Raw genomic sequence first — 20,825 nt, forward strand, 5'->3', positions numbered from 1 at the left:
AGCGAAAACAGCTCGAAGAGGGAAGTTTATAGTTATACAAGCCTACCTCTAGAAACAAGAAAAATCTCAAATAAACAATCTAACCTTACACCTAAAGGAACTAGAGAAAGAAGAACAAACAAAACCCAAAGTTAGCAGAAGGAAAGAAATCATAAAGATCAGAGCAGCAATAAATGAAATAGAAACAAAGAAAACAGCAAAGATCAATAAAACTAAAAGCTGGTTTTTGGTTTTTTGGTCCAGAGCACAGGCTCCGGACGTGCAGGCTCAGCGGCCATGGCTCACAGGCCCAGCCGCTTCGTGGCATGTGGGATCTTCCCGGACCGGGGCACGAACCCGTGTCCCCTGCATCGGCAGGCAGACTCTCAACCACTGCGCCACCAGGGAAGCCATAAAAGCTGGTTCTTTGAGAAGACAAACAAAATTGATAAACCATTAGACAGACTCATCAAGAAAAAGAGGGAACGGACTCAAATCAATAAACTTAGAAATGAAAAAGAAGTAACAACTGACACTGCAGAAATACAAAGCATCCTAAGAGACTACTACAAGCAACTCTATGCCAATAAAATGGACAACCTGGAAGAAATGGACAAATTCTTAGAAAGGTATAACCTTGCAAGACTGAACCAGGAAGGAATAGAAAATATGAACAAACCAATCACAAGTAATGAAATTGAAACTGTGATTAAAAATCTTCCAACAAACAGAAGTCCAGGACCAGATGGCCTCACAGGTGAATTCTATCAAACATTTAGAGAAGAGTCAACACCCATCCTTCTCAAACTCTTCCAAAAAACTGCGGAGGAAGGAACACTCCGAAACTCATTCTATGAGGCCACCATCACCCTGAGACCAAAACCAGACAAAGATACTGCAAAAAAAGAAAATTACAGACCAATATCACTGAGGAATATAGATGAAAAAATCGTCAACAAAATACTAGCAAACAGAATCCAACAACACATTAAAAGGATCATACACCATGATCAAGTGGGATTTATCCCAGGGATGCAAGGATTCTTCAATATACGCAAATCAATCAATGCGATACACCATATTAACAAACTGAAGAAGAAAAACCATAGGATCATCTCAATAGATGCAGAAAAAGCTTTTGACAAAATTCAACACCCATTTATGATAAAAACTCTCCAGAAAGTGGGCATAGAACCTACCTCAACATAATAAAGGCCATACACGAACAAACCCACAGCAAACAACATTCTCAATGGTGAAAAACTGAAAGCATTTTCTCTACGATCAGGAATAAGACAAGGATGTCCCCTCTCACCACTATTATTCAACATAGATTTGGAAGTCCTAGTCATGGCAATCAGAGAAGAAAAAGAAATAAAAGGAATACAAATTGGAAAAGAAGAAGTAAAACTGTCACTGTTTGCAGATGACATGATACTATACATAGAGAAGCCTAAAGATGCCACCAGAAAATGACTAGAGCTAATCAATGAATTTGGTAAAGTAACAGGATACAAAATTAATGCACAGAAATCTCTTGTCCTTCCTATACACTAACAACGAAAGATCAGAAAGAGAAATTAAGGAAACACTCCCATTTACCATTGCAACAAAAAGCATAAAATGCCTAGGAATAAACCTACCTAGGGAGACAAAAGACCTGTATGCAGAAAAGTATAAGACATTGATGAAAGAAATTAAAGATGATACCAACAGATGGAGAGATATACCATGTTCTTGGATTGGAAGAATCAATATTGTGAAAATGACTATACTACCCAAAGCAATCTACAGATTCAATGCAATCCCTATCAAATTACCAATGGCATTTTTTACAGAACTAGAACAAAAAATCTTAAAATTTGTATGGAAACACAAAAGACCCCGAATAGCCAAAGCAGTCTTGAGGAAGAAAAAGAGAGCTGGAGGAATCAGCCTCCCTGACTTCAGACTATACTACAAAGCTACAGTAATCCAGACAATATGGTACTGGCACAAAAACAGAAACATAGATCAATGCAACAAGATTGAAAGCCCAGAGATAAACCCATGCACCTATGGTCAACTAATCTATGACAAAGAAGGCAAGGATATACAATGGAGAAAAGACAGTCTCTTCAATAAGTGGTACTGGGAAAACTGGACAGCTACATGTAAAAGAATGAAATTAGAACACTCCCTAACACCATACACAAAAATAAACTCAAAATGGATTAGAGACCTAAATGTAAGACTGGACACTATAAAACGCTTAGAGGAAAACATAGGAAGAACACTCTTTCACATAAATCACAGCAAGATCCTTTTTGAACCACCTCCTAGAGTAATGGAAATAAAAACAAAAATAAACAAATGGGGCCTAATGAACTTCAAAGCTTTTGCACAGCAAAGGAAACCATAAACAAGACGAAAAGACAACCCTCAGAATGGGAGAAAATATTTGCAAATGAATCAAGAGACAAAGGATTAATCTCCAAAATATATAAACAGTTCATGCAGCTCAATATTAAAGAAACAAACAACCCAATCCAAAAATGGGCAGAAGACGTAGTCATTTCTCCAAAGAAGACACACATAGGGCCAAGAAGCATATGAAAAGCTGCTCAACATCACTAATTATTAGAGAAATGCAAATCAAAACTACAATGAGGTATCACCTCACACCAGTTATAATGGGCATCATCAGAAAGTCTACAAACAGCAAATGCTGGAGAGGGTTTGGAGAAAAGGGAACCCTCTTGCACTGTTGGTGGGAATGTAAATTGATACAGCCATTATGGAGAACAGTATGGAGGTTCCTTAAAAAACTAAAAAGAGAATTACCATATGATCCAGCAATCCCACTACTGGGCATATACCCAGAGAAAACCATAATTCAAAAAGACACATGCACCCCAATGTTCATTGCAGCACTATTTACAATAGCCAGGTCATGGAAGCAACCTAAATGCCCATCGACAGATGAATGGATAAAGAAGATGTGGTACATATATACAATAGAATATTAGCCATAAAAAGGAATGAAATTGGGTCATTTGTTGAGACGTGGATGTATCTAGAGATTGTCATATAGAGTGAAGTAAGTCAGAAAGAGAAAAACAAATATCGTATATTAACGAATATGTGTGGAACCTAGAAAAATGGTACAGATGAACCAGTTTGCAGGGCAGAAATTGAGACACAGATCTGTCTCAGAGAACAAACGTATGGACACCAATGGGGGGAAGCGGCGGGGGGTTGGGGATGCTGATGTGATGAATTGGGTGATTGGCATTGACATGTATACCCTGATGTGTATAAAATTGATGACTAATAAGAACCTGCTGTGTAAAAAAATTAATAAAATAAAATTAAATATATATATATATATTTTGGGACTTCCCTGGTCGCCCAGTGGTTAAGACTCTGTGCTTCCCCTGCAGGGGGTGTGTGTTCGATCCCTGGTTGGGGAACTAAGCAAGGGTGCAGCCAGAAATTAAAAAAAATAAAGACATTTATACTGTCTTTCATATTTACCTGTGTAGTTACCTCACTGAAGCTCTTTATTTCTGTGTGTGGATTTAAATTACTGTCTAGTGTCCTTTAATTTCATACTGAAGGAGTCCCTTCAGTATTTCTTGTAGAGCAGGATGCTAGTGATGAATTCTCTTCATTTTTATTTACTTGGGCATGTCTTAATTTCTTCTTCACTTTTCAAGTATAGTTCTTCTGGCTATAGATGTCTTTTTTTTTTTTTTTTTTTTTTTATAGATGTCTTTTTTGACAGTTTTCCTTTTTTTCATCACTTTGAATATGTCATACTAACTGCCTTTTGGCTTTCATGGTTTTTGATGAGAAATCAGCTATTAATCTTATTGAGGATCCTTTTTCTGTGATGAGTCATTGTTCTTTCGCTGCTTTTAAGATTCTTTCTTCTGTGCGTGTCGAGAAGTGGGAGGATCCAGCTCTCGGCCATGGAAGTTGCCAAGGTCAGTGGTGAAGTGGCCACCATGGTGTTTTTTAAAAAAAAGATTCTTTCTTCATTTTTTTCCTTTTGGTAATGTGGCTATGATGTACTTAGATTTGGATCTCTTTGAGTTTATTCTACTTGGAGTTTGTTGAGCTTCTTAGATGTGCAGATTAATGTTTTCTTCATATTTGGGAAGATTTTGGCCATTAATTCTTCATATATTCCTTCTGCCTCTTTCTCTTATCCCCTACTGAGGCCCCCATTATATAAATGTTGGCACACTTGATAGTGTCCCACAGATCTCTGTGATTCTGTTCATTTTTCTTCATTCTTTTTTTCTTTCTCTTCCTTAGACAGGATCATCTCAATTGACCTGTCTTCAAGTTTGCTGATTCTTTCTTCTGCCAGCCCAAATCTGTTGAGCCCCTTTAGTGAATTTTTCATTTCAGTTATTGTACTTTACAGCTCCAGAATTTCTATTTGGTTTCTTTAAAAAATACTTTCTATCTTTTTATTGATAATCTCCATTTGGTGGCACATAATTCTTATGGTTTCCTTTAATTCTTTAGACATGGTTTCCTTTAGTTCTTTGAACATATGTATAATAGCCAATATAAAACCTTTGTCTAGTAAGTTCATCTGGGCTTCCTCACTGACAGTTTTTACTGACTGCTTTTTTTCCTCTTTTTTTTTTTCATTGCCATATTTTCTTGTATCTTTGTGTGTCTTTGTTAAAAATTGGGCATCAAATAATCTAATATGGCTACTCTGGAAACTAGATATCCCTCTTCCTTTCCAGGGTTTGTTGTTGTTGTTGTTTGTTCAGGGGCTTTTTTGAGCTAATTCTCTGAAATGTGTACTCTTTATCATGTGCAGCTACTGAATTCTCTGCTTGCTTTGCTTAATTGTCAGCTTAAGACAGAGGTTTTCTTTAATGCCTTGATCTGGTAAGTCTCCCATTCTGTTCTGAGGGGCTCTTTGTGTGTGTTGAGCATAACTTCAACACTCTATCAGGTTACAACTCTGCTTTTGCCTTTACTTCTTGCTTGAGTGGAGACTCAAGGTCAGCCAGAGGTGAGAGACTGGGGATTTTTAGGTCTTTCCCTGCATGGGCATGTGTCTTCTAGATCCCCAGGTATATGGGAGCATTTCAAAGCCCCTTTGGACAGCTCAACCCCTAGATTTTCATTTAAGTTTTTGTGTCAGCTTCTTGTTTGCTCCAACTTGTATTGCCACCTCAGGCAGCTGCAAAGTTAAACAACTGCTGCTGAGTGTATTTGGCAAGCACTCTGGGGATAGGGCTTTTCCCAGTAAGTGAGCTCTGCATCAGGTCAAAAAAGATGAGTTTTGTGTATGGGCTTTTCCAGGGAGCTAACAAACAGTGACAAGTTTCAGAGAATGAGCATTTGGGGAGCTTCAAAGTTGTTCTGCCACCTCCAACGGCTGCTAGTTTTCACAGGTACTGTGATTGTGAGGCTGTGATGGTTTTTAAGGCTACCATGGGGCTGGGGAGATGGGCAAATTAAAATGCTACAAACCTCACTGTTCTCAGCAAGTTTCAGACCTTTTTCTTAAATTAACATTTCTTAGGTTGTTACCAGATGTTAATTTCCAGGATTCTGAAAAGGTCAATTTTTCCTAGTGTTCTTGCTGCTTTTATGGAGGAGCAGATTTTCAGAAGTTCTATCTCTACCATCCCAGTAGTGATTCTTCCACTGTATTTTTAGAAAGGGTTTCTTGGGGCCAGGGTGGATAAAAAACCCTGACACTAAAACTGCTGACCTAAGGCTGGCGGCTGCAGAGATTTGGTGAGTACCTCCTTTTGTCTCTGTAGCTTTAGCACAAGCATCAGCCAAGCAGGATTTGATTGTTTTCATCCTTGTCTCTTCCTGCTTCCTAAAAAGTCCCTCTTTCTCTCTCCCTCCTCCCTTCCCTCCCTCTTTCCCGTCAACAAGCATTTGTTGACCATATCTTTAGTGCCTGCGGGTCAAGCTCCTTCTCTGAGGAGCCTGTGCTTTGGTGGAGAAGGACATGTTTGCAGAGCAGACCACCAGCACTGCAGGGAGTGCTGCGACTGAGGGAGGGATCTAGGGGGCTGGGGGAGCCAGGGTAGAGTGATGGATGCTCTTGGGGAAAGGGAAGTCTGGAAGGAGAAAAAATACTGTCTAAGTTCCCTAGAAAGGGAATACCAAGGGTAGTGCTCGGTTTCCCCAGCTGAGAAATAGGCCAGTGGGGAGATGAAAAATCCACTCCACTACAATAGAGACACAAAAACACTGTAGGACCTGTGAGCCATATTCCAGACAAAGGCTCCCACTGGGAGCTGGAGAGAACCCATCCCCACAGGCGGGCAGGGTCGGCTCTGTCTGCAGGTCTGCAGCAGCAGCAAGAAGCCATCTCAGCCAGATATTGTCCCACCAGGCAAAAAAGAGCCTTTCTCCCTGGGGCGAAAAAAAGCCTGGTTTGTACAAGGAAAGGGCCCAAAGCCAAGAGGTGCATGTGTGTGAAACTATCTAGAAATAAACACAAGGCCCAGCCAAAGCTAATCAGAGAGGGACATCTGCTCTGTGCTACTCACACCATTCTGTGACAGGAAGAGAATCAGGACATCGCGTGGGAAAGGGCAGTGAAGGGGAGGAGATGCTGCCCATCCCTTGCCCAGCAGCTGACCTTAGATGAGACACTTCTCCCCTTGGAGCCTCAGTTTCCTTATCTGCAAAATGGGGATAATAACATATTTTTATCTTTTGCAGAGCTCTGTGAGGATCACGTGAGATGAAGGACTTGAAAGGACCCAGGGCAGTGTCAGGGGCCCAGTAAGTCCTTGTCTTTCTTTGACTTTTAGATCAGTTGTAAATTGGAATCATAATTCTAATGGGTTTTTGAGTAAGTTGAGTAATATTATACTTTGTCCTAAAAAAAGTCACTATGTATTCCTCATCTTCTTCCAAAAAGGACTTCAGGAGCTTACAATAAAAGGCAATAAAACCTTTTACGAGGGCAGAAATAAGAACTGAGTGATGAAGTGTGTATTTGGCTGATGGTGCAGGTAGGTGATTACACACAAAATCCATTGCAATCAAACACAAAACAGTCCTCAGCTTCTGGAAGTCAAAGCAAACAGAGTGCCAGGAAAGGTGTTTCCTTCCAGTGAACTCTGGGGAGTTTATCTGGAGGGCTTCTATGTAGGGACCTAGATAGCGCAAGCACGCAGCAAAACGAGAGGACAAGAGGCCCATGCCCAGTTTCAGGAAGAAGAGTCTGAGGTTCAGAGAGAACCTGCCCCCTTTCTCCCAGGCTCAATCTGCCTTTACCACCATGCTCTCTTTATGAATTTGCTTAGGGGCTGAGCACATGTGTATTCTTTCATTCATTCACTGTTCTGTGCATTTCCATTCCCTGGAGCCTCCTCTGCACCAGGCTCTTGGCTGGGTTGGTGATAGCCCCAGCCAGAGGGATTAGATATAAGCCTTTCTGGAGGAGATGCTTGAGCTAGACTGAAAGGACAAAGAATAGTGAATTTGGGGTAAGAGTCCAGGTAGAGGAGGAGACATTCTGGGGGTGGGGAGGACATAAGAGTACAGGTTCAGAGTGGGAGGGCCCCAGACATCCACAATGAGGCTGGAGGTAGGGGACATGGGAGGAACAGTGGTGAGAACTGCAGGAGGCTGTGCTGATGAGGACAGTGCTGTGACATACTGAGGAGGAGGCTGATGGGGATTTGGTGGGGGAGTGGGGAGGGAGGGATTAAGGATGATGCCCTGGTGTCTGCATAGGGAAGCAGGCGGCTGGAGGCCCCCTCCCTGCAATGGGGAACTAGAGGAGAGCAGCTGGGGGAAGTGCTGGGTTCACTGGGGCCAGGTCCAACCTCTGGGTCCAGAGGAGATGACTGGCTGGAGGCAGGAAGTGGGGGTGTCATCAGCATTATGGGGGCGCCGGAGCCACAGGAGTGGGAGAGAGAGAAGAGGGCCAAGGGCAGATCCATTTAAGAGGCAAGTGGGCCCCATAGGAAAGGCATACGAGAAGGGGTCAGAGATGTGGGAGGAAACGCAGGCAAGAGTCAGAGGGGGACCCAGGGGAATGGCCAATGTGAGGCCCAGGAAGAGAGACAGCAACGCATCTGTGTCTGCTGGTACGGCGATCAGGTGGTCAGTGGTAACTTTGGTCAAAAGGATGTGAGTGGCGTGACAGTGAGAAGAGACTGGAGGGGCTGGGAGGAGTGGAAGGCAAGGCAGAGGAGATGGGAGTGGGGTAGGGGTGTGTAGCCTCTGAGGGAAGCTTCACTGTGAGTTGGGGGAAGGGCACACGCAGAGAGAGTGCATTTTGGGTGAAATGAAGGTGGCAGGAGGGAGGCTGGCGGTGAGTACAGGTGAGTCTGCAGGTTGCATGGAAGGTATGGAAAGGATCTTCTCCTGGTGCCTCTGCCAAGGGAAGGACAGGCCATGTCAGGGGAGGGATGGGGACACACAGGAGAACCATCTTGTGTTGAGGGACCCACAGTAGCGAGTCCCGCAAAGACAAGAGGCCGTTTCAGAGTGGGAGACCAGGGATTAAAGTTTCTGAGGCTGATAATGAGATTTGGGAGGTGGCCAAGGGCATAGAGGGGACTGTCACTGGAATTGTAACACTGGAATGGTGTCAAGAAGCCAAGAAAGGCAGCACTGGGTACTGCAGCTCTGGGGACAGTGGCTGGAATTGGAGGGGACACAAAGACCTGGCCCAGGACCAAAGGTCCTGAGTTATGGGGTGGTGCAAGGATTGGCACCTCCAGCCAGGTCCCAGGTCAAGGGCAGACTTCCAGGCCTGGGTTTAGTAATTAAGAAAACCTGGGACTCACCGGGATCACCTCTTCTTCCAGGCTTGCCACGCCGTCCAGGGGGGCCTAGACAGGAAAACAAGGACGGACTCATTAAGAAGGGAACCCAGTGAGCTTGGGCACAGCCTGCCTGCTGCCAGCACCACCGCATCACCACCCCCCAACCCACACCCATAACAGCAGCCTGGGGGCAGCCAGCTCACCACCTTGCTGGCTGGGGGAGGGGAGAGGAGTGGGGATAAAGCGCCATCTCCTGCGCCTCCCTCCCCCCTGCTCCTCTGGATCCTCCCCTGTTGGCTGCGTTCTCATCCCTCACTCATTCATTTAGTTATTCAATTAACTGTTCATTATTTCATTCCCAAGTCCTTTCCCATTCAAAAAGGTTTACTACCTAGAAACTCTTGAGGCAGAAGAGTTTTGCCACTGAGAAACTTCACACTTTCAAGAAAAATAAGGCTGAGGGTGGAAGTTAACTTACAAAAGCCCGGACAAATGCTTTTTAATATTCACTAAAATAAGACAACAGAGACAACGCACCACATAAAGACACTATCATGGCATCTCAAATGTTTAAACTCGGTGGTAACAGGCTCTATCCTATCCATCTACTTCCTTTTGCTCACTAGACTTTTTGGCACCTCTCTCCCCTCCCCCACAGCTCCAGGGAGCCGCTTATAAATTTCTTGTGATTTATTGCACATAATGTACACTCCAATGCACATTCTTTTCCGTATCCAGTCTTATCCATACATTTTTGCACTTTCTGAATCTGATGCAGATCATCCTGCCTCTGCCTTCTGCCCCTCGGCCCATGTCAGCCCCCGAGACCTGAGTGACTGCGATGCTGAAGAGGAAGAGGGCTCTGGGTCATGGAACCCAGAACCTGGCGGCAGCAGGGCCCAGAGCACAGCTCGCCTGGCCTGGGAGTGGAGGGCTGAGGCCTCAGCCAGCGCGCCCTCATCCCGGCGCCGCTCCTGGAGCCCTGCTGCAAACCTCCCTGACGCTCCCTTGCCTTCCCCTCTCTGCCTCCATTTTCACTCCCTGTTAGTCTAACTACCCCTGATTCTTCCTCCTGTTTTCCTTCTCTGAGCAGAAGTTTTAAAGCTTGATGTAGTCCAATTTGTCTATTTTTGCTTTTGTTACCTTTTTGACCTTTGAGTTAATTTTAACCTTTTAACCTTTTGAGCTAATTTTTGTATATGGTATAAGGTAAGGGCCCAACTTCATTCTTTTGCATGTGGGTATCCAGTTTTCTCAACAGCATTTGTTGAAGAGACTATCTTTTCCCCATTGTGTAGCCTTGGCGCCTTTGTCTAAAATCATTTGACCATATAAGTGATGTACCCCTGAATTCTGGGAGTAGAAATTCATGCCAGTTACATAGCCCTTGACTTTTCCCGAGACCAGACAGAGACCTTGAGTTTTATGCTGGAATGGCTCAGGGCTGTGTTGATTAGCGAGGCTGAGATTCTGGCACCCCCATAACAAACAATAGCTCCTCACACCAGTGTAACAGCTTATGAAGAGCCTCCAGGTCAGTGATCTCAGCCAAGGCCTGCAACACCTGCAGTGCATGGACAACTGCTTTCAACACCTCCATGTGGATGTCTCACCAACATCTCAGACCCCTCACGGCTAAACATGCATCCTGCTCTCCTCTCGGCTCCTTCATGGGGCTGACAGCGCCTGGAAACCTCGTGAGGCTGGCCGGTGTTTGGCCCGTTCTATCCAGGCACATCTGTTTTCAGGGTGAGTGAGGGTGTGGGAAGAGGGACCCCAATGGCACACCCAGCATCATGCTCCTTTGGTTGTAGGAGAGAAGAGGCCCAGCTTTCACTCACAAGGTCCAGCAAACTGGTCCCTGGATTCTGTGCTCTCACCAGGCTATAAAAGGTCTGTGCTTGGCTCAGCAAGGTCGCTCACTCGCCCTGGGCCTCAGGCTGACGTATGGGGCGTGGCAGGAAAGGGGCCCAAGAGTGGGAGAGTAAGCCAGGCTCTTCCTGGACATGAAAGCTAAAGCAGCGCCATGGTTTTCTAACGGTCATTACTGGGTACGACTGTAAAATTCTCCATCTGGGAAACTCAAGCCAGATGAAGACATTTACTGCCGCTGAGGTGGCTGAACTAATGGATTTTTCGGGGTGGGTCTCCTGGGTGGCATGGTTAGGCAGAAGGCCCAATGAGGAAGATGCTAGCAAGTGGGCAGCTGCCCAGGCAGGGTGGGGTGCCCCGCCTCCCAGGGCCTTTGGAGGAAGCTCCCAGCAGGCCTGGACTGGGTGGGGGTCCTGGGGGCTGTTGAGTGCACAGGGCCTGTGGGGCTGTAGCCCTGGCAGGCTGGACAGGACTCCCAACTGAAAGGGCTTAAGTAAAGGAGACTGAGGCTTGTGAACTCTCTGCAGGCCAATTCAAACCAGATCCTGGAGGCCTCTGTGTGAACAGCTCACAAACTGACAACTGGTCAACCCACTCTTCTAAGGTTCATACTCATTCAACTGTCTCCAAGATAATTCTATTGAGAGGCAACATGTCCAAACCCAAAATCATCTCCCAATTCTCCGTGTGCTCCCAACAGCGTTCTCTTCTCTCCTAGGTGTAGGTATGATCAGTACCCACAGAGCCAAGCCAGAAACCACCTGGGAGCTGTCCGAGGCATCCTCTTGCCCCACACTTAACTGAGACCCCTTCCTCCTTGGTGTCAGGCAAAGGCTGCCCCCACACTTAGCCTCTTCCACCCACCCTTCCTGCTGTGACTCCTTTGTCCTCCTCCTAACAGAAGGTAGTCCACTGCAGTGTGCAGTCCGCATCTTGTGCAGCCTAAGGTCCCTCTTTACCATTTCTTGGCAATCTCTTTAAAAGACTGTCAAATCTAACAAGATCCATGGCTTAGAAGAGATGCAAGACTATCTTATTTGATGGGCAAAGCTGTTGAGATGAAAGATACTTTCTCTCCTTTCTCCCTACGGCAGGTGATGGAGGTGGTGAGGCCTGCCAGCCTTGATCAAATAGAGGCCCTGGGAGCGGGGAATGCCAGAGCTGAGTCCCATGCTGACCACTAGGCTCCCTGTCTGCTGCTTTTGCAAACAGAGAGGCCTTGCACACACAAGGCCTGGATTGTGGAACCTGTAGTGGGGAAGGCAGGAAGGACGGCCTTTCATGAGTTTCTAGATTGTCAGGTGCTGAGGGCCGGCCATGGGCAGCAGCCCTGGTTCAGCATCTACTAGGTGCCAGGCCAGCTACTCATCCAGCAAATAGGAACTTGGAACCCTTTGTGCTCCAGATCTCCTGTGGCTCATCCAAGGAGCTCATCTATTCCCTACTCAGCCCTCTGAAGAAGATGCTGGTATGCCCTGTATAGAGGGGAACTCTGAGGCTTAAGTGAGGTGAAAAGATTTGCCTAAGGCCACACAGCTGGCGCCTTGCGGAGCCCTTCATCATCAGTCTGTGATTCTTAAGGTGCAAGCGCAGCTGTGCCAGATATGTTGAACCCCCAGGCAGGCAGCCTTGACAATGGAAGGGGTGGCCACCCTGGGGCGAGCAGCAGGGCAGATGGGTTGTGGCCCTCTGGCATCTGGGCCAGGCCTGCAGCAGATTGATCTGGGCTCCCAGGGATAGCCTGGCCAGCTGGCTGCAGCTCAGATGTTCTCCGAACAAGCAAAACCAGGCTCCTGGCCTAGCAGTTTGCCTCAGAGCTTTCCGCTTCTTGGTTTTCTTCTGTTCCTTCCTTTCTACAGTGGCAGAATGTTTCCCACTTCTGGCACAGACTCAGACACTCAGGCTGCTCTGGAAGGCACCTGGGAGTCTGTCTTGATCGACCTGCTGATGTATAGATGGAGAAACTCAGGTCTTGCCCAAGGATGCTGCTGGAAAAACCGTCCCGGCTGGAGAGTCTCCAGGTGATGAAGACCAGTTCAGGCTGTTCTCACCTCTGTGTGACCCACACGGCTCTGGGTCAGGGGCTGGCAGCCATGGGGACGCTGGTGTTTCACAGTGGGTGCTGCCATGGTGGCACCTGCAAAGTTTCCTTCCAGAGGCTTTGAGCAACAGATACCAACAGGTGATGCTGGTGCAGAAGGGGAAAAGACATGACTGAAAGGAAGCTGTTTAACCTGGAGCAAGTTACTCAACCTCTCTGAGCTTTGGGTTCCCAATCCGTGAGGATAAAATTTTAGGGGTGATGGCAACTATACCTGCCTTGCAGAACTGTTAAACAGATGAGCTGGCAGCAGACACACCAGCTTGGGGGCACAAAAGAGGGGCCTATTTGGGACCCCAAGAAATAACTGGCTGCAGGGGCCTCTGGGCCATTAGAATCTGGGGACTTGATGTACATTGGTTATGTGCTTCCCAAGGTGGGTGAAGCCTGAGACAGGGCAGCTATATTTCAGTATAGCTCAAGTACGGTATAGAGGGCAGGGTTTGAGTCCAGAGGCTGGCGAAGCCCTCATTACACCCTGACCTTGAGCCCACAGGGGCAGGGACAGTCTGGAGCTTTTCCAGGTCCCTAATCACAGTCTGTCTGTGGGCCTAGGGATCAGGATGCCCGGGCTGAGTGGTCTGGGAATGAGATTTCTCAAAGAAATCCTGAGGTTTCAGGCATCGCATGGGCTGGTGAGGGCTCCAGCTCGCTGCTAAATTACCCTTGTGACAACCATCTGCACATTAAGTAACTCCAGGGAGGATGAAGCTTTTCTCAAGCACTGTTCGAGGCCAGACAAACTAGGACCATTTCTAACTGATAAAAATCTCATCTCTGGTTGGGCTGGAGCCCTCATGTCACTGACCAACTCCAAAGGGGGCCTGAACGCCAACAGGCTCCAGGGAGGCCTGAGCAGTGAGGACCTGGTTCTCGCAGTGGTGGTCTCCCTCAATCCTTCCCGGCACCTCCCTCCCCTGATGATACCTCCTTCAGCAACGCTTGCTTTATTGCTGTCCTCTCACAACCCTGGGGCCAACCGGGGGACAGCCTGCCCAGGCCCCTCCCTCTCCCTCTTCCCCTGGCTCCAACAGTCACTCAGCAACCCACCCCCTCCCCGCCCATACCCCAGCCCCTGCTCCTCCCTCCTGCCAGCCCCTAAGGGCAGGAGCTTTTGTGCAATTTATCTAATTGAATCTATACTCAGTTCTGAAAAATGCTTTAAACCCTCTCCACACTTTTTTCTCTAAAGATTGGGGAAACTGAGGCTCAGAGAAGTCAAGAAAGGCTTTTTTATAACTTTTAAAACTTTTTTATCTTTTTGAGCAAAGAACTATTCCAGGTGCCTCTTACAGTCTTCCAGGGAATTGAAAATTTTTCCATTAAGAGAATTTTTTTTTTTTGGCTGCATTGGGTCTTCGTTGCTGTGCGTGGGCTTTTCTCTAGTTGCGGCGAGCAGGGGCTACTCTTCGTTGCGGTTCGTGGGCTTCTCATTGAGGTGGCTTCTCTTGTTGCGGAGCACGGGTTCTAGGCATGCAGGCTTCAGTAGTTGTGGCTCGTGGGCTTAGTTGCTCCGCAGCATGTGGGATCTTCCTGGACCAGGGATCGAACCTGCGTCCCCTGCATTGGCAGGCGGATTCTCAACCACTGCACCACCAGGGAAGTCCAAGAGAATTTTGTAAAGACCAAAATGAATGGAAATCCGAAGGTGCAACGTCTGGTGAATACGTCAATGAATCAGAACTTCCCAGCCAAGCTGTAACAGTTTTTGCCTGGTCATCAAAGAAACATGCAGTCTTACCTAGAGGGGTGGGATAGGGAGGGTGGGAGGGAGATGTAAGAGGAAGGAGATATGGGGATATATGTATATGTATAGCTGATTCACTTTGTTATAAAGCAGAAACTATGTATAGCTGATTCACTTTGTTATAAAGCAGAAACTAACACACCACTGTAAAGCAATTGTACTCCAATAAAGATGCTAAAAAAAAAAAAAAAGAAACATGCGGTCTTGCATTATCCCGATGGGAGATTATGCGTTTCCTTATTGACACTTTTCATCGAGTGTTGCTTTCAGTTGGTCTAGTTGGGAGCAGTACCTGTTGGAATTAATCGTTTGGAAGGAGCTCATAATAGAGGACTCCCTTCCAATCCCACCATATACACAACACCACCTTCTTTGGATGAAGACCTTTATTTGGTGTGGTTGTTGGTGGTTCATTTCACTTGCTCCACAATCTCTTCCGTTCCACATTATTGTACAGTATCCACTTTTCATTGCCCGTCACAATTTGTTATAAAAATGGAATGTTTTCATTACGTTTAAGTAGAGAATCGCATGTGGAAATACACTCAAGAAGGTTTTTTTTCCGCTTAACTTACGTGGAACCCAAACATCAAAGTGATTGACACAACCAAGCTGGTGCAAATGATTTTCAGCACTTGATTTGGTTATTTTGAGTATGTTGGCTCTCTCCCATGTGGTGTAACGTTGATTGTTCTCAATTAATGTCTCAATTTGATCGCTATCAACTTCAACTTCAACTGGTCTACCTGACCGTGGAGCATCGTCCAGTGAGAAATCTCCATGAAACTTTGCAAACCAGTTTTGACACGTTCCATCAGTCACAGCACCTTCTCAATACACCGCACAAATCTCTTTTTTTTGCATTCCAGTTGCATTTTTACGCTTCTTGAAATAATAAAGCATAATATGCTGAAAATGTTGCTTTTTTTCTTCCATCTTCAATATTAAAATGGCTACACAAAAATTCACCAATTTTGATAAGTTTTTAAAAAAATGCACCGATATGACAGCTGTCACAATACAATCTAACAAAATTGTTTTGAATGAAGTTAAAGACAACTAAGCGCTACTGGCTAGAGCCATCTTACGGAAAAAACAGAGCGAAATTTTGGCCAACCCAAATATTTTATTTTTTTAAGCTTAAAAGCCCTTCATGTGAGCTTTGATTTCCATGAGAATTTCTCATAACCTACATGTTAAAAGTCCAGTCAGAAGGTCCTAGAAAAGAGCAAGTGAGGCCTTCAGAGCATGGCCAGCACGCTGGTGGACATGGACTTAGGAAGTGACCCTCAGGGAAAAGCTGGCCACTCAGCTTATCCCACCCATTCCAAGGCAACTTGACCCTAAGGGCGCTGGACCCAGGCCTCCCACTCCTGCGAACAGGAGAACAGAGCTCTGCTGAGGGAAGGGCATGCCAGCCCCCAGAAGGGCCTAGGGTACTTTCACTTCCGCATCCAGGAAATAAGGGAAGCAAGTGGGCACTAGTGTGACCAACTATCCCAGTGTGCTCAGGACTGAGGGGTTTCCTGGGCCTTTTGGTGCTAAAACTGGGACAGTCCCAGGCAAACCAGATGGTTGGTCACTTCAGTGGGCAGCCTGTGAGCAAGGAGGCTCTCCACACTGCCCCATCTCCCACTGCTCCCCCTCACTCCCCACCTACACCCCCTGCCACACAGCCTTCTTTCTGCTTCTCAAGCCAGCCAGGCCGGTCCTAACTCAGGGCCTTTGCACCAGCTGTTCCCTCTGTCCTGGGGCTCTCCTCGCATGGCTGGGGCTATTCTGCATGGTGGACTCTTTGTTGAGCTTCCTGGACACCTTCACTGATCACCCTCTCTGGCATGTTTTCTTGTTTTATTTTCTTCCAGTCACTTATCTCTAGCAAAATTACCTGGTTTATTTATTTTATTTGCTCTTTAGTGTTTATGGTTTCTCTCTCCTCACTAGGATGTCAGCTCCCTGAGGATAGGGCTCCTGTGTGCTGGTTCATAGCTATCGCCTGATAGGCAATAGTGACACATGGGTTGGTGCTAAACAAATGGTCAGAGCATGAATGAACTCTGTTCTGGTGGTAGGAGGGCACCAAGGTGTCACTGATGAGGTACCTGCTGCCATCACCTGCTGGCACCTCACATAATTCTTGCAGCAGACCCATGAGGCAGGGACACCAGCGTCCCTGTTACAGAGTGGGAGAGGGGCTGCCCAAGGTCAAGTGGCCCCGCAGCTCGGGCTCCTCTGCTGCCCGCTGACAGGACTTTAAGTTCTGAGGAAGCTGCTCCAGCTTCACTGACCACATACCCCAGAGCAGCCAAGAGGCTGAGTGGAAAAGTTCTGCAGAGGCCCCTGCTGGGCTGCTCCCGGCATCCTGGCCCGTGAGGCCTCACACAGTTCCCTGCACTATTGACTCACACTCCCAAGGGGCCCAAGTGAGTCACCATTTGTTTTTCTTGACCTCCAGGGCCAGGGCAAGGACCACGGCTCCCACTGGAGAGTGTCAGCAGTCAAGAGCTGGGTCTGAATTCCCTGGCCCTTGTCCACTGAAGACAGGCTGCTAGGGGGCGACTCTGCCGTCTTCCTGCTCCTCCTTCCCTAGTAAAGCAGTGGCTTCCTGTCCTTCAGCCACTGGCCCCTTATGGGGGCCTGGGGGTCCCATGGCCCTCCCCGCACACTCAAACGCTGGGGTGTGGGCAGGCCCATGTGCTTCAACATCTGCAGTTCTTTATCCTGGCCCTGGAAGGGTCGGCACACTGTGTCCAGCAGTGTTATGAGCAGCATAATTTTTTTAAACAGCTTTACTGGGATATAATTCACATACCATATGAACCACCCAATAGTTTTTGGTATATTACATTATATTTTAAAAAATGTTAATATTTTTTAAAAATTGTGATAAAATATACATAAAACTTAGCATCTTAACCATTTTGAAGAGTACAGCTCAGAGGACTTCCCTGGTGGTACAGCGATTAAGAATATGCCTGCCAACGCAGGGACACAGTTTCAATCCCTGGTATGGGAAGATCCCACTTGCTGTGGAACAACTAAGCCCGTGCACCACAGCTACTGAGCCTGTGTGCCACAACTACTGAAGTCCACGCGCCTAGAGCCCGTGCTCTGCAACAAGAGAAGCCACCACAATGAGAAGCCCTCGTACCGCAACGAAGAGTAGCCCCCGCTCGCTACAACTAGAGAAAGGCTGCACACAACAACGAAGACCCTATGGAGCCAAAAAAAAAAAAAAAAAGTACAATTCAGTGGTATTAAGTACTTTCACACTGTTGTACGACCATCCCTATCATCCCTACCTCCATAGCTCTTTTCATCTTGTAAAACTGAAACTCCATACCCATGAAACAATAACCCTCTATTCCCCCTCCCCCAGTCCCTGGAAACCACCAGTCTCCTTTCTGTCTCTATGAATCTGCCTATACTAGGTACCTCATATGAGTGGAATCATATAGTATTTGATCTTTTGTGTCTGGTTTATTTCACTTAGAATAACGTCTTCAAGTTTCATCCATGTTGCAGCTTGGTTATAGACTGAATATTTGTGTCCTCTCAGAATTCATATATCAAAATCCTAACTCCCAATGTGGCAATGCTATTAGGAGATGGGGCCTTCGGAAGGTGACTAGGTCATGAGGGTGGAGCCATCATGAATGGGATTAGTGCCCTTATAAAAGAGACCCTAGGGAGTTTCCTCATACCTTCTGCCATGTGAAGATACAAGAAGATGGCCATCTATGAACAGAAGTGGGCTCTCACCAGATACCACATTTGTCAGTGCCTTGATCTTGGACTTCCCAGTTTCCAGCACTGTGAGAAATAAATATTTGCTGTTTAAGGCACTCAGTCCATGGTATTTTTGTCATAGCAGCCTGAACGGACTAAAGCAAGCATGGAGCAGGACTTCATTCCTTTTTATGGCTGAATATTCTTCCACTGTTCACCATTTTGTTTATCCATTCATTTGGTGATGGACACTTGGGCTGTTTCCACCTACCCTGATGCTTCAGTGAACACTGATGTACAAGTATCTCTTTGAGTCCCTCCTTGCAATTCTTTTGGGTATATATCTAAGAGTACAATTGCTGGGTCACATGGTAACTCTGTTTAGCTGGGCAGCATTTTTCATTTCTAGCAGAAAAAAGGCTTGTCCTGTGCTTGGTGTTCCTGTTCATTCCTGGTCCCCTTGGGAGAAGATAGCCCTCCTCTCCCTCTCTGTCTTTCTGGGATCATAGGCCACGCCCTACCAGGCTGTCTTCCTGAGCAGCTGTGGAAGGGTATAAAACTCAAAAGACTGATTTCATCCCCTGTACCTTTGTAAACAAGACAGACAGGGTCCCTACCATCACAAAGCCTGTTTTCTAAAGAAGAAGGATTGTGTTTGTGTCTTAGAAATTCTGCTTTCACTAGTATGGCCTGGAGCAAGCCAATTCCTGCCTCAGGGTGTCTGTCTCCTCACCTTTGGACTGGAGATAGTGACCCCAGGTCCTAAGGTCCTTTGAGATAACACATGACATTTAACCTCTCAGACCCTCAGTTTCCTAGGCCCCAAATGGGGATTTGAATACCCAGTCCTCAGTCTGTCACTCAGGTAGTCATTCCCGAAACATCCACTGGAGGCCCTGCAGGCACTGGGAATCCCGTGATGGACCCGGCATGGGTCCTGTCTCTGGGTTCTGTGGTCCAGAGATACCGGCCCACTGAGGCGCTAACCATGACACAGTGTGACAGGGTGGGGACTGGCTACGTCGCCAGTGGGACCACCCCATGACACGCTGTCCCTGCAAGCTCAGGTGTGCTCATGCCCTCATTGTGCCACTCTCCATCTGTAAGGACCTTCTCTGTGCCTGGAAACCAACCTCTCCAGGACCTGCTCGACTGTCCCGTCCTCCCCACAGCTGTCTGGAGTCGAAGGAGGCTGGACAGGTCTGCTCCCTGGCTGGCTGGAGGACGTTGGGGTGGAGGACGTTGGGGGTAGAGGATGTTGGACTTATGTGGCACTACCTGAGAGGGAGGCACTGGTGGGCAGGGGCCTGTGGGCTGGGGCAGCTGAAAGTGGGGTGTGGGCAGGCCAGCTGTGCACAGCCATCAAGATTCCTAGGCTCACCTGGTCCCCAGGGCCCCTGGCTGTGGGGACATTGGGGACTCCCTGGGACCATCTCCCATCTATTCAGATGCCACAGTCTGGCCAGAGAGGCCTGGTGTCCTCAGACACAAGTGGCCCCTTCCTTTCCCTCCCGAGGTTCTGTGCTGCTCTGGCTGGGGCTGGCCTTATCTGGAGGGTGGTCCCTGGGTAGGGCATGCAGGAGCCCTGCCTGGGAAGCTGGAAGTCCCCTGCTGAGAGTGGCAGCTCCCATACACAGGCCCCAGCTCCTGCCTACAGCTCCAGGTCAGACTTCTGCCGTGGGGAGACATCACCACCACTTTGGCTGTTCCCAGAGCTCTGGAGCAGGGTATTGGAATGCCGTGGGAAGCAAGGAAGGTGCTCCTGCTTGTGGACCTGCAACATGCCAGGCATTGTGCTCAGGGCTGTACAGGTGTTCACTCTTCTGTTCTGCTCAGCACCCCTGCCAGGGAGGTGGCATCTACCCTACCCTACAAATGGAGTACAAGAGAAGGGACTTGTCCCAAGTCATACACCTGGTGTGTGGCAGAGCTGGGATTCAAACCCTGCTGTGTCCAATTCCAAAGCACTTGCCTTTTTTCTTTCTTTCTTTTTTTTTTTTAAGGAAAAGAACTAGGGACTGCCTGGGGCTTCTCCCCTCTATCCAGATGCCATCGTCTGGCTAGAGACGCAGACACAAGCAGCTCCTTTCCCATCCTAGGTCTGGTACTGCTCTGTGGGTGCAGGAGGGCCGGGTCACCCTCCAAAGTGCTCAGGGGTTCTCGGTCCCACCCTTAGTTTCAAATTCAGTGGCGCTGGAGTGATCGAGAATTTGCATTTTTAGTAAGTTCCCAGGGGATGTTGTTGCTGCTGGTCCAGGAAACACACTCAAAACCCAACTGTTTTCTTTCTCTCTCTCTTTAAATATTTTCTTTCTTACGAAAGACTTCAAGCCTTGTACTTTCCACATTACCTTCTGTGTGCTCAGGGGATGGGGGGTTGGAGCCAAGCTGTGAGTTTACAAAACCCAAGGAACACCAGTTCTGGGTTCATAAACCACCAGCAATGATTTCCACTACAACCACCACCGCCACTACTACTAGGACTACTGCAGTGCACACTCACTTAGAATTTACTGTGTACCAGGTGGTGTTCTGAGCTCTGTCATGTCAATCCTCCTGTAATTTTCACAGCCACCCTTCATCTCATTCTATTGAGGAGAAAACTGGACCCAGAGGGGGCAAGTCACTGGCT

The 20,825-nt window shown here is 47.2% G+C and overlaps 1 protein-coding gene across 1 annotated transcript in view; it reads right to left on the reverse strand.

Annotated features, from left to right (window-relative positions):
* The window catches only part of COL23A1 (collagen type XXIII alpha 1 chain), a gene marked incomplete at its 5' end in the record, with an annotated part of 352,873 nt that overhangs the window by 61,394 nt on the left and 270,654 nt on the right, over positions 1–20,825 (reverse strand). Inside the window, one exon of the mRNA XM_082652209.1 lies at positions 8,766–8,810. Coding sequence (XP_082508335.1) covers positions 8,766–8,810 — 45 coding nt within the window. The remainder of the gene's footprint in view (positions 1–8,765; positions 8,811–20,825) is intronic.

Source organism: Grampus griseus, assembly GCF_964374135.1.
Source record: "Grampus griseus genome assembly, chromosome: 3".
Classification (NCBI taxonomy): Eukaryota; Metazoa; Chordata; class Mammalia; order Artiodactyla; family Delphinidae; genus Grampus; species Grampus griseus.